An 11,869-nucleotide genomic window follows, 5' to 3' on the forward strand; every position below is an offset into this window, starting at 1 on the left:
GATCTGCGCCCCAAACAAGGTGCCGGAGGGGCACACTGCCCCTTCCCTGCTCCATGCTCATTGTCTGTTTGCTCCACACCACACCCCCGAGGCCCCTGCCACCTTCCCGGCTTCATTCTGCCCCTGCTCCCTGCCCCCTGCCCCTCACCTCCCCCCTTCCCTTTTCTTCTCATTTAGTTGATCTCCTCCTACTAAATCCAGCCAAGCCGAGACACCAAAACTTGCCATTTGCGGCGAGTGCCTTGGTCATGGGGCTAGGCTGTTCAACCCCCTTCCCACGCCCTGTGGCTGTTTGGCAGGGCCTGTCCCTCATGCTGTTTGTGCAGAGCCCACACCCCTGGTCTCGGGGGTCCTTAGGTATGGCCATAAAGCCCTTGACTTGTAATAACAGCTCTTCCCCCACCCCAGGCTGCGCCCCAGCTGGGATTTCATTTCCCCATGGCACAGACTAATAATTAAGAGGCCTTGGAAGGGCAGGAAGGGAGGGACGAGAGAGCTCAGGTTCCCCCCCACCAGGCAGAGGGGGCGGATGACAGAGGCAGGATGGTTTATAGGGAGCTGGAGCTCAGGAAGCTGCATCCCAGCTGCAGAGATTGCTTAATTCCAGCTGCAGTGAGTGGGGCTGGGCTGGTGTTTGGGGCTCAGTGGGGCTGGGGTGGCGTGGGGAGGCAGTGGGACTGGAGCGGTGTGGAAAGAGGAGAATGGGGGCTCGTTGACCAAGATGGGGCACCTAGTGTGCAGAGGTGGGGGGTTGGGAGGGGAGTCTGGGGGACCTGGTGTGGAAAGGAGGTGGCTCGGTGGGGTGAGGGGGGGAGAGGGGTCTGGGGGATACATTTGAGTAGATTACAGGCTTGGGGCTGAAACTCCCTGAGTGGTGGAAGTGGGGTCTCTGTAGAGAGGAGGCAGTGGGCGCCATGTGAGATGGGAGGGGTGTCTGTGTGTGGGGGGGGTGGGATCAGGGGTGCTGGAACAATTTTTATACTGGGCTTGCTGAGAGACATTGAACCAAACTGCAAACACTGGATATAATGGAAACCACTTCAAGCCAGGGGGTGCAGCAGCACCCCTAGATCTAGCACCTATAGGGGGACCACTGTAGGATCAGGAGATCAATTGAGGGTCAGTGGGGCGATGCAGTGGAGTCCATGTGGGGTGGGGAGGTGTCCGTGTGTGGGATCATTGTAGGATCGGGGAGGAAGTGGGGTCTGTGTGGGGCGAGGCAGTGGGGTCCATGTGGCAGTGGGGGGGTGTCCATGGGGGGCACTGTAGAATCAGGGGAGGAAGTGGGGTCTGTGTGGGGTGAGGCAGTGGGGTCCATGTGGGGTGGGAGGGTGTCCATGTGTGTGGGGGCACTGTAGGATCAGGGGAGGAAGTGGGAACTGTGGGGAGGGAAGGCAGTGGGGTCCATGCGGGGCTGGGGGAGATGTCCATGGGGGGGCACTGTAGGATCAGGCGAGGAAGTGAGGTCTGTGGGGAGGAAGCAGTTGGGTACATGTGGGGTGGAGGGATATCCATGTGTGTGGGGGCACTGTAGGATCAGGCGAGGAAGTGGGGTCTGTGGGGAGGAAGCAGTTGAGTACATGTGGGGTGGAGGGGTTTCCATGTGTGTGAGGGCACTGTAGGATCAGGGGAGGAAGTGGGGTCTGCGGGGAGGGAAGGCAGTGGGGTCCATGTGGGGCTGAGGGAGATGTCCATGGGGGGGGGCACTGTAGGATTGGGGAGGAAGTGGGATCTGTGTAGAGGGAAGGCAGTGGGGTCGATGTGGGGCTGGGGGAGGGGTACATGTGGGGTGGGGGGTTGTGTGTTTGTGGGCACTGTAGGATCAGGCGAGGAAGTGGGGTCTATGGGGAGGAGGCAGCTGGGTACATGTGGGGTGGAGAGGTGTCCATGTGTGTGTGGGCACTGTAGGATCAGGGGAGGAAGTGGGGTCTGCGGGGAGGGAAGGCAGTGGGGTCCATGTGGGGCTGGGGGAGATGTCCATGGGGGGGGGAATGTAGGATTGGGAAGACAGTGGGGTCCATGTGGTGCTGGAGGAGGTGTCCATGGCGGGGGGGATTGTAGGATCAGGGGAGGAAGTGGAGTATGAGGGGCAGTGGGGTCCATGTGGGGTTGGGCAAGTGTCTCAGCGAGGGCTGTATAACCCCCAGCCAGAGGCACTGGCTGGGTCCCTTTCCCAGGGTAGGTCGGTGCATTTGGGACCAGTCTCGAGGTCACATCCACCTTCCTCGCCCCACCGCACAGGGACACGCCAAGCCCAGTGACCATGCGGCCCGCAGTATCCATCGCTCTGATCCTCCTGGCTCTGACGGTCCTGGCAGGTAAAAGCCCCGATTCCTCAGGGAAACAGAGCTGGGGGAGCGGGGATCTCAGAGCCTGGGGGAGGAGATCCTGCATGTGAGAGGGGAGGGAGAGGCTGGGGAAGGGTGTGGGCCAGGGCGAGAGGGGAGCAGAGAGCATGTCAGACCAGTCTATCCTGTCTCTGCCTCGCCCATGGTGGGTAGGACTGATCTTTGCTGCGTGTTCATGCAGCACCCGCCACCATGGGACCAACAGCTGCCCTAGGGCTAGAGGTTATAAATAAACGTGGCTCAGGGATGCTTGGGATCTTGTCTGCAACAGCTGGGCTCATTGAAACCAGGGCCATGCATTTTGTGCCTGCAGCGTGCCAGGTGTGTGCGCACATGAGTGCAATGTGCCAGGGTGTGTGTGGATGTACAGTGTACTCTGTGTGTGTGTGCATGTACACTGTGCCGTGTGTGTTTGTGTGTGTGTGTGTGTGTGTGTGTGTGTGTGTGTGTGTAAAACCACAAATAGGAGCAGCTCCACATCTGAGGCAAATTACATCTCTGAGCTGCCAGAACCAAACAGTAGCCCTGAGACATCTGGCAAAAGCAAAAACCTCCACAGGCTGCTACTCAGCAATGCAGCTCCAAGCACCCCAGTGTCTGTGCGGAGTCTAGGGGGCAGGGCTAAGAGAGTGCGATGCCTGGTCTGGCGTTTAAAGACGGTCAAAGGTCATAAGAGGGCTGAGAGTTCGCCCTGTGACAAGCATGATTCAGAGACTGTGGAGAAACACCTCAAAGGCACAGAATGACGAGATCAGGGCCCCATCATGCTGGGCACTGTACTGATCCAGGCAAAGAGCTGAGCATGTACACGCACACATGCCCCTGGCACATTGCATGCACATGCACACACACATTGTACATGCACTCACACAAACACCCCTCCTCCTCCAGCACATTGCACACACATGCACACATGGAACATTGTATGTGCACGCACACAAACACATGCCCTGGCACATTTCACGGGTGTGGTGGGTTGAGTTTGGGCAGTAGGCAATCGTTGTTCTCCGTCTCCCTTTCAGACTCTGCTCAGGTTGAACCGACAGAGCCAACCCTGACCCAAAAGTTTGAGAAGTTCCAGAACAAGCTGCAGGCCTTTGCTGAGAGCATTGCAGATAAAACCAAAGCCGCCTTCCAAGAACTGCATCACAGGGAGTTCAGCGAAAAGGCCCGGTGAGTCACTGGGGCCTCAGTGGGGAGGCAGGGCTCCTGCAGAAACCAGTGACACTGAGACTGTCCCCTGGAGCTAAGTAGAGGTGGGGCCTGTTCCAGGATTGGCTGGGAGACTGAAGTGGTGCACTGAGGATGCTTCAGGCAGGGTTTGTACTGAGGGAGGGAAGGTGCTGCTGAAGACCCTCTTCCCAGCCCCACCCACACAATCAGCTATAGTCAATTGTGCAGTGCCATGACCCCCTTCTCTGGTCTCACATTGTAAATGATGTTGACATTTAAATTAGCATTGCTGAGCATCAGAGTTAACTCCTCAGTGAGATCCCCTTCAGGCTCTCTGCAGACTCAGGCAGATGTCACTGCATTGGTCATGCTTGGGACAGATCCCCTCTCTTGGAGCTGAGGCAAGGACTGGCACTCACTGTGTGTGTGCAGCACCTGGCACAACAGGAGCACCTGATCTCGGACAGGGCCGTGCGGTGCTGGCAGGATGGGAGCTTGATCTTGGTCAGGGTCTGTGCAGCCCTTGGTGGCACTATGGGGCCCAATAGCTAGTGAAATATGAATAGTGTATCATGTGAAGCAATCCCATGGGAAGTGCTGTGAAATCCTGCTGGCTGAAAGGCGCAGCAGATAAACTAGTATGATTTAGTTCACAGTTGGGACTGAGCTGGCCTCATTATCCTCACAGCTCCCAGGAGAAGTGGCTACACTAGAAAGGAAACACCCATTCCTTAGCCATGTGTGAAAATCAGTGTAATGAACTATAATGACCAGGTGGCTGCCGAGATTTCCCAGCAGCTACCAGGGTCTGTCCCCAGAGGGATGCTGGTTCTATGAGCCACGCCTAGTGTCAGAAATCAGGGCAGCTTTGCACTGTTCACAACGGGAAAGCCCAGGGCTTCTCAGCCAGCCCCTTTACAAAGCGCCCAGTCATCCCCGTAGCAGCATCTATGGAGGTGGGGGGGTGGGGGTGGGGATGAAGTGCAGGGTCCTAATACCACTGGCTGATGTTGCCTCTGCCTCCCCATGTCTTACAGGAACTGGTTCTCTGAGCAGTTCCAGAACTTAAAGGAGAAGTTCAATGAGAAGTTTTCCAGGGACTGATCTGACTGAGACGGTTTTTCTGCAAAGCGCACAGGCAATTCCTGGGGTACTGGTCCCCTTGAAGAGATCATGCTGGGAGGGGAACCCAGGGTTGACACCCAAGTTCTGGTTTTCTATTGCTTTTGTTGTAGCCATGAATAAATGCTCATTGCCTTAGTGCTGGGTTTGTATCCAGGGGTTGCTTGGTCGTTCCTGCACAGAACATGCTCATTATGTCTCAGCCTCACTTTGCTTTTTCTGTCCTGTTAGTCTCAGCGCCCCCTCTCGCTTGTCCCATGGATCACCTGAAATCATTCTCTGGTACCTGGTGTTCATGCAGTTCACGTTGCCTCTCATGTCAGCTCCCCTGCACCTTACCTGTCCCTTATCCAAACTGAGCAGGTTTTGCCTTTTGAGTCTCTCCTAACAGCCCAAGCCCAGTGATTTCTGTGCCACTGTTCTGAATTCCCTCCAGTTTGTCACCGCTTTGGGCCTGAGACCAGGATTCTAACTGCAGGACACAGCAGAGGATTTAGGACCTTTCCTGCACATCCCTGTCACTGTCACAACCTTTATTGCATGTGTGGCTTATATAGTTCTGGCCTACAGAAAATAGATCCATATACATTTGTGGCCACTGTTCTCCAGCTTTGGTAAAGGATGCAGAAAAATTGTAGAGGGTGCGAAAAATAGCTGCAAAAATTATCCGAATACAAAAAAAACTTCCTAGAATAAAAGCCTCCCAGGGAGCGACTGATGGGGCCAATCTGTTTCACTGATTAAAAAGACTAGCAACGGGTGACTTGATTGAGGTATAAAAGCACATTCACAGAGGCAGCAGGGAGAAAATAGCGGATAAAGACAGACCAAGACCCAGCAGTTGGAAGTTAAAGGCAGACACATTTAAATTAGAAACCAGGCGCAAATTTGAACAGTGAAGGTAGTTACCCTTTGGCACAAACTCCCAAGGGGAGTGGTGGATTCTCCATCCCTTGGTGGAAGATGTTTTAGTCCAATGCAAGTTATTGAGCTGAGTGGAAGGGAACTGGGTGCAGTTCTCTGGCCTGTGTTATGCAGGAAGTCAGAGTAGATGATCTAATGGTCCCTTTGGGCTCAGTATTTATTAATTGAGCCAGAGGGTTTTTTTTTAAAGACTGACATTCAGGCGGAAGTGGCAAGGGGCGAGTGTCTTGGGAGTGAGGGTTGCGGTGTACAGTAACTCTTCACTTAACATCGTCCCATTATGTTGCTGATCAATTAGTGTTCGATGAGGCTGTCAGTCTGTGGGTTCCACGAGGCCATCAGTCTGTGGATGGTAGGCTGAGGTTCCAAGGGCCCGTATGTGGAGCATTGCACACAGGTCCTTCATCATGTTTGACACAAAGCGGGTTCCTTGATCCGTTAAGATCTCTTTGGGGATCCCTACCCTAGAGAAAATTTGAATTAATTCCTTCACTATGATCTTGGACATTGTATTATGTAGGGGTATGGCTTCTGGGTATCAGGTGGTATAGTCCAGACCAACAAGCACACACGGGCCTATCAGGTCCATGGCTATCCTTTCAAACGTGACTTCAATAATTGGCAGAGATACTAGAGGGGCCCTTAGTGCAGTCATAGGCTGTGTATTGGCATTCTGGGCAGGAGGTGCAATATCGTCTGACCTCCATATACACTCCTGGTCAAAAGAACCTTTGTAGGATTCGGTTGAGGGTTTTATCTTTCCCTAGATGTCCTCCAAACAAATGGTTATGAGCTAGGTCCAACACTGCTCCCTGGTGTCTTCGAGGCACCAGGAGCTGCTTCACTTCTTGCTCTTGCATTTGGACTACTCTATATAGCAGATCCCTTCCTATCACAAAGTATGGCCCTGGGCCTTTGTGTTTCCCCTCCACTGGAACTCCATTCACCTCAGCTACCACCCTTCTAATATTGTCAGACAGTGGATCATTGGCTTAGTTGTACTTAAAATTTCTAAATGAGGGCCTAATATGCTCGAAACCAAGGGGACCTATTTCTGTTTCCGCTCCAGGGTTGGCCTCAGCGGAACTGGGTCCAGCTTCTGGTTCATCAACAACCTGAGTTGCCTCCATGACAGCTGGACAAGATTGCCTCCTTACGAACGCAACCTTCTAGTTCCTAACCAAGATCCTGGTTCCCAACCTTTTGTCTGCCCTCCTCTCTTGCCTAGTTTTCCAGGGCTTCCCAGTTTCAGAGAACAAGTCCTGGGCAAATTCAGAGAAAAATGGGAGACGACTACCTACCGAGGCCACAGTATCAATCCTGGGGTCACTATCCTCCTTGCGGCCACCCCCCAGAAGTAGATTCCCAGACCCTTGGAAGTCTTGTCCTATGAGGACTGGATATGGGAGTTTAGGGACCACCCCCACTGTCACCTGTGTGGTACTCCCCTAACTTCAATTTGTACAGGGATGGTTGGATAGTAGTTGACAATGTCATGTACACAGCTTATCCCTGTGTGTTTGGCCCAAGACAACTGGTCCTGTCTCACTAGTTTCCTTGAGACCAGCATGACAGCACTCCTGGAGTCCACCAATGCAATAGTCTTTATGCCATTCATCTTAACCTGTACCTATGTGTGTACATATGTGGGGTCATCACAACCCCCACAGGTTGATTAAGCCACATTGGCCTGCACGATCATCCAGGTTGCATTCCATGGGCTCCTCAGTATTAGGACATTGGGCAGCTGTATGCCCTAGTTCTCCACAAGCATAACACCTATATCCCACTCAGGAAATTCCCCTATTATTTGGGCTATTGAGTCTTACCCCATGACCCTCTCTCCCCAGTCCCCCAAATCCCTTTGCAGACTCCGACCGTTCTTCAGCATCCTTTCTCCCTAACAAAGTTCTGCCTGACCTTTCAGGAGTCCGGTCCTTCGGAACGGGGGTCTGATCTCTTGATTTGGCGCATTTCTTCCTGGTCATTCGAGAAAGTTCCTTGGCCATTAACTGTCTTTCTATGAGGGCAACTACATCGTCATAAGAGGAGGGGTCATTTTGGCTAACCATCCTCGTAGGTCTGGTGGTAATCCTCTCATGAACATGTCCAGAACTATGATTTCTATAATCTTCTCCACTCTGTGGATCTCAGGGTGCAGCCACTTCCGCGTTAGATGGATCAGATCGAACAGTTGTAACCTCGGCACCTTGCTGTCCTAGTACCTCCACTCGTGGAACCTCTGGGCCCTTATAGCTGTCATCACTCGGGATCTCATCAGGATCTCTGCCTTCAGCTGGGGATAATCTGTGGTTGCTCCTGCTGCCATGTTGCAGTAGGCCTTCTGGGCTTCCCCACACAGGAAAGGGGCAAGGATTCTGGCTCACTGGTCTTGGGGACAGGCCTCGTGTAGGGCCGTTTTCTCAAAAGTGAGAAGGCACACCTCCACATCATCTTCCATTGTCTTCTTTTGCAGGTAACTGCTGACTCTTAGGGGTCGCGTCTCATTAAGGCCATGTGTCAGAGTGGTCAGGGTCTTCAGCTGGCTCATGACCTCCTGCAGGGTGGCTTATCAGCAGCTGCTTTGTCTCCTGTTGTATTCATACCGACTTCTGTTGGGCGGTCATCTGGGCCCTGATAGCCTCTAGTTGTGCTGCCATGGCCTGCACCAGTGGTCGCCTATATTTTTACGGGGTGTGTGTGTGTGATTTACCTTGCCTTGGGATGGTTCTCAGTGCCAATGCTATCCCACCCCTGATGCCATGTTTAGCCAGGCACCCCTTCTGCCTCGCCGGATTTAGTGCTCCCTCCTCTGGCAGGGACAGGGCCTGGGGTAAATTTGCCGCACTCTGGAGCATGTCTGTCTTCCCTCTTCAGGGTTTGTTTCTCAGAGCCTTCGGGTAGGCCTCGGGGCAGGCCTGAGGAGTGCTCCTGTGCCAAACAAAGGGGAAAAGTCTATAATGCACTGAACAAAAGGGGAATACCTTTCCCTGGCCCCCTCACTGGGTCAGGTGTTGTCCTGTCGCTGGCCTCAGGGTGTCAGTCCCTCCCCTAAACAGGCACTGGGTTTTGGGTGTCTTCCATATGGGGAGGAGCGCAGTCTCACACTGGAGAAGCCGAGCTCCCTGCTGCCTCCAGCCTTGCAGCTGTTTGTCGCCCTCACCGAGGAAAGAGGTTTTAACAGGTTTCAGGCAGCCCTTACTTGGACTCAGGTGTCCCTAACTGACCTGAAGTAACCCCTTTCCCAGTCTGTAGGAAAAAGGGCCTTTAGCATTCTAGGGCTAACGTACCTGTTTTCCTGAAAAAAAAATCCCTGGAACCTAACCCCCCCATTTATATTAATTCTTATGGGGAAATTGGATTAGCTCAACATTGTTTTACTTAAAGTAGCATGTTTCAAGAACGTAACTACCACGTTAAGGGAGGAGTTGGTGTGTGAATCTCACAGGAGAATCTTTAACACAATAAATACTGACACTAAAGGCAGAGACCGGCCACTAGGGGGCTCTCTGAACCCACCAACAAAGGCAGAACAAGCTGTAATAGCAGAGAGTCAAGGTGGGAAAATTTCAAACTGGAAACACAGCCTGGATTGGTAAACGTGTGAGGAAATAGCCACTGGAACAACCTATCCGGGGTGTCACTTTAAATCAAGACGGGGGTGGGGAAGGGTCTTTCTTAGCCCTGATCTGCACTACAAACTTATGAGCAGGGGTGAAAGTAACTTACAGGACTTACAGGTACTGCGGGAGTCCCGAGGGGGCGTGGCCTCAGCCAGAAGAGGCGTGGCCTCAAGATTTAAAGGCCGTGGGGCACCGGCTGTGGCTGGGAGCCCCAGGGCCTTTAAATCAACCTGGGGCTCCCAGCTGCAGAGGTGGCTGGGAGCACCCACGGCTCAGGGGCAAATTAAAAGGCTGCCGGAGTTGCAGGCAGGATTTAAAGGGCCCAGAGCTCCCGCGGCTGAGGGGAACCCCGAGCCTTGCCGAGCTGGGGCTGGGATTTAAAGGGCCTGGAGCTCCTGCCGCTGCGGGGAGCTCTGAGCCCTTTAAATCCCGGCCCCAGCCCGGCCGCTGGAGCCGCGGGTGGGATTCAGAGGGCTCTGGGCTCCCCGCAGCCACGGGAGCTCTGAGCCCTTTAAATCTCGGCTCCAGCCTGGCCACCTGAGCCGCGGACGGGATTCAAAGGGCTCTGGGCTGCCTGCTGTGGCGGAGAGCCCAGAGCCCTTTAAATCCCTGCTGCGGAAGCCGGTGTGGTCCGGCACGGTGTACTGGCTCTTGCCAGTATGCCATACTGGACTGTACCGGCTTACTTTCACCTCTACTTATGAGCCACATCACATAGTTAAGTATCAGAGGGGTAGCCGTTTTAGTCTGGATCTGTAAAAGCAGCAAAGAGTGGTGTGGTACCTTACAGACTAACAGACGTATTGGAGCATGAGCTTGAGTGGGTGAATACTCACTTCGTCATAAGAATATAAGAACGGCCGTACCAGGTCAGACCAAAGGTCCATCTAGCCCAGTATCTGTCTACCGACAGTGGCCAGTGCTAGGTGCCCCAGAGGGAGTGAAGCTAACAGGCAATGATCAAGTGATCTCTCTCCTGCCATCCATCTCCATCCTCTGAACAGAGGCTAGGTACACCATTCCTTACCCATCCTGGCTAATAGCCACCATGAATTTATCCAGTTCCCTTTTAAACATGGTTATAGTCCAGCCTTCACAAACTCCTCAGGTAAGGAGTTCCACAAGTTGACTGTGCGCTGTATGAAGAAGAACTTCCTTTTATTTGTTTTAAACCTGCTACCTATTCATTTCATTTGGTGACCCTTAGTTCTTGTATTATGGGAATAAGTAAATAACTTTTCCTTTTTCACTTTCTCCGCATCACTCATAATTTTATATACCTCTATCATATCCCCCCGTTAGTCTCCTCTTTTCCAAGCTGAAGAGCCCTAGCCTCTTTAATCTTTCCTCTTATGGGACCCTCCCCAAACCCCTAATCATTTTAGTTGCCCTTTTCTGAACCTTTTCTAGTGCCTGTATATCATTTTTGAGGTGAGGAGACCAAATCTGTACACAGTATTCGAGATGTGGGCGTACCATGGCTTTACATAAGGGCAATAATATATTCTCAGTCTTATTCTCTATCCCCTTTTTAATGATTCCTAACATCCTGTTTGCTTTTTTGACCACCTCTGCACACTGCGTGGACATCTTCAGAGAACTATCCACGATGACGCCAAGATCTTTTTCCTGACTCGTTGTAGCTAAATTAGCCCCCATCATATTGTATGTATAGTTGAGGTTATTTTTTCCAATGTGCATTACTTTACATTTATCCACATTAAATTTCATTTGCCATTTTGTTGCCCAATCACTTAGTTTTGTGAGATCTTTTTGAAGTTCTTCACAATCTGCTTTGGTCTTAACTATCTTGAGCAGTTTAGTATCATCTGCAAACTTTGCCACCTCACTGTTTACCCCTTTCTCCAGATCATTTATGAATAAATTGAACAGGATTGGTCCGAGGACTGACCCTTGGGGAACACCACTAGTTACCCCTCTCCATTCTGAGAATTTACCATTAATTCCTACTCTTTGTTCCCTGTCTTTTAACCAGTTCTCAGTCCATGAAAGGACCTTCCCTTTTATCCCATGACAGCTTAATTTACGTAAGAGCCTTTGGTGAGGGACCTTGTCAAAGGCTTTCTGGAAATCTAAGTACACTATGTCCACTGGATCCCCCTTGTCCACATGTTTGTTGACCCCTTCAAAGAACTCTAATAGATTAGTAAGACACAATTTCCCTTTACAGATACCATGTTGACTATTGCTCAACAGTTTATGTTTTTCTATGTGTCTGACAATTTTATTCTTAACTATTGTTTCGATTAATTTGCCTGGTACTGACGTTAGACTTACCGGTCTGTAATTGCCGGGATCACCTCTAGAGCCCTTTTTAAATACTGGCGTTACATTAGCTAACTTCCAGTCATTGGGTACCAAAGCCGATTTAAAGGACAGGTTACAAACCTTAGTTAATAGTTCCGCAACTTCACATTTGAATTCTTTCAGAACTCTTGGGTGAATGCCATCTGGTCCCGGTGACTTGTTAATGTTGAGTTTATCAATTAATTCCAAAATCTAGTGACACTTCAATCTGTGACAGTTCCTCAGATTTGTCACCTACAAAAGCCAGCTCAGGTTTGGGAATCTCCCTAACATCCTCAGCCATGAAGACTGAAGCAAAGAATCCATTTAGTTTCTCCGCAATGACTTTATCGTCTTTAAGCGCTCCTTTTG

At 51.7% G+C, this 11,869-nt stretch overlaps 1 protein-coding gene across 3 annotated transcripts; it reads left to right on the forward strand.

Moving 5' to 3' along the window:
• Positions 1-506: 506 nt before the first annotated feature.
• LOC115643902 (apolipoprotein C-I-like) lies at positions 507-4,795 on the forward strand. 3 transcript variants are annotated; one of them, XM_030547913.1, is made up of 4 exons: positions 507-612; positions 2,242-2,318; positions 3,371-3,521; positions 4,559-4,795. In XM_030547913.1, the coding sequence occupies exons 2-4, from the start codon at positions 2,264-2,266 to the stop codon at positions 4,623-4,625; spliced, it is 273 nt and encodes a 90-aa protein (XP_030403773.1). In that variant the 5' UTR covers positions 507-612; positions 2,242-2,263; the 3' UTR covers positions 4,626-4,795. The 3 variants fall into 3 exon arrangements, with proteins under 3 accessions (XP_030403773.1, XP_030403774.1, XP_030403775.1); XM_030547914.1 differs by having other exon boundaries at positions 522-612; positions 2,148-2,318; XM_030547915.1 differs by having other exon boundaries at positions 579-612; positions 2,178-2,318.
• The last annotated feature ends 7,074 nt before the right edge of the window (positions 4,796-11,869 follow it).

This window comes from Gopherus evgoodei, unplaced genomic scaffold (assembly GCF_007399415.2).
Source record: "Gopherus evgoodei ecotype Sinaloan lineage unplaced genomic scaffold, rGopEvg1_v1.p scaffold_76_arrow_ctg1, whole genome shotgun sequence".
In the NCBI taxonomy this organism is placed as follows: Eukaryota; Metazoa; Chordata; order Testudines; family Testudinidae; genus Gopherus; species Gopherus evgoodei.

Excerpts from the sequence above, each read along its gene's own strand:
- LOC115643902 (XM_030547913.1), top strand. The coding sequence starts at position 2,264 with ATGCGGCCCGCAGTATCCATCGCTCTGATCCTCCTGGCTCTGACGGTC. Across the intron at positions 2,319-3,370 it reads GGCTCTGACGGTCCTGGCAG|ACTCTGCTCAGGTTGAACCG; the intron begins GTAAAAGCCCCG and ends TCTCCCTTTCAG. Across the intron at positions 3,522-4,558 it reads GAGTTCAGCGAAAAGGCCCG|GAACTGGTTCTCTGAGCAGT; the intron begins GTGAGTCACTGG and ends CATGTCTTACAG.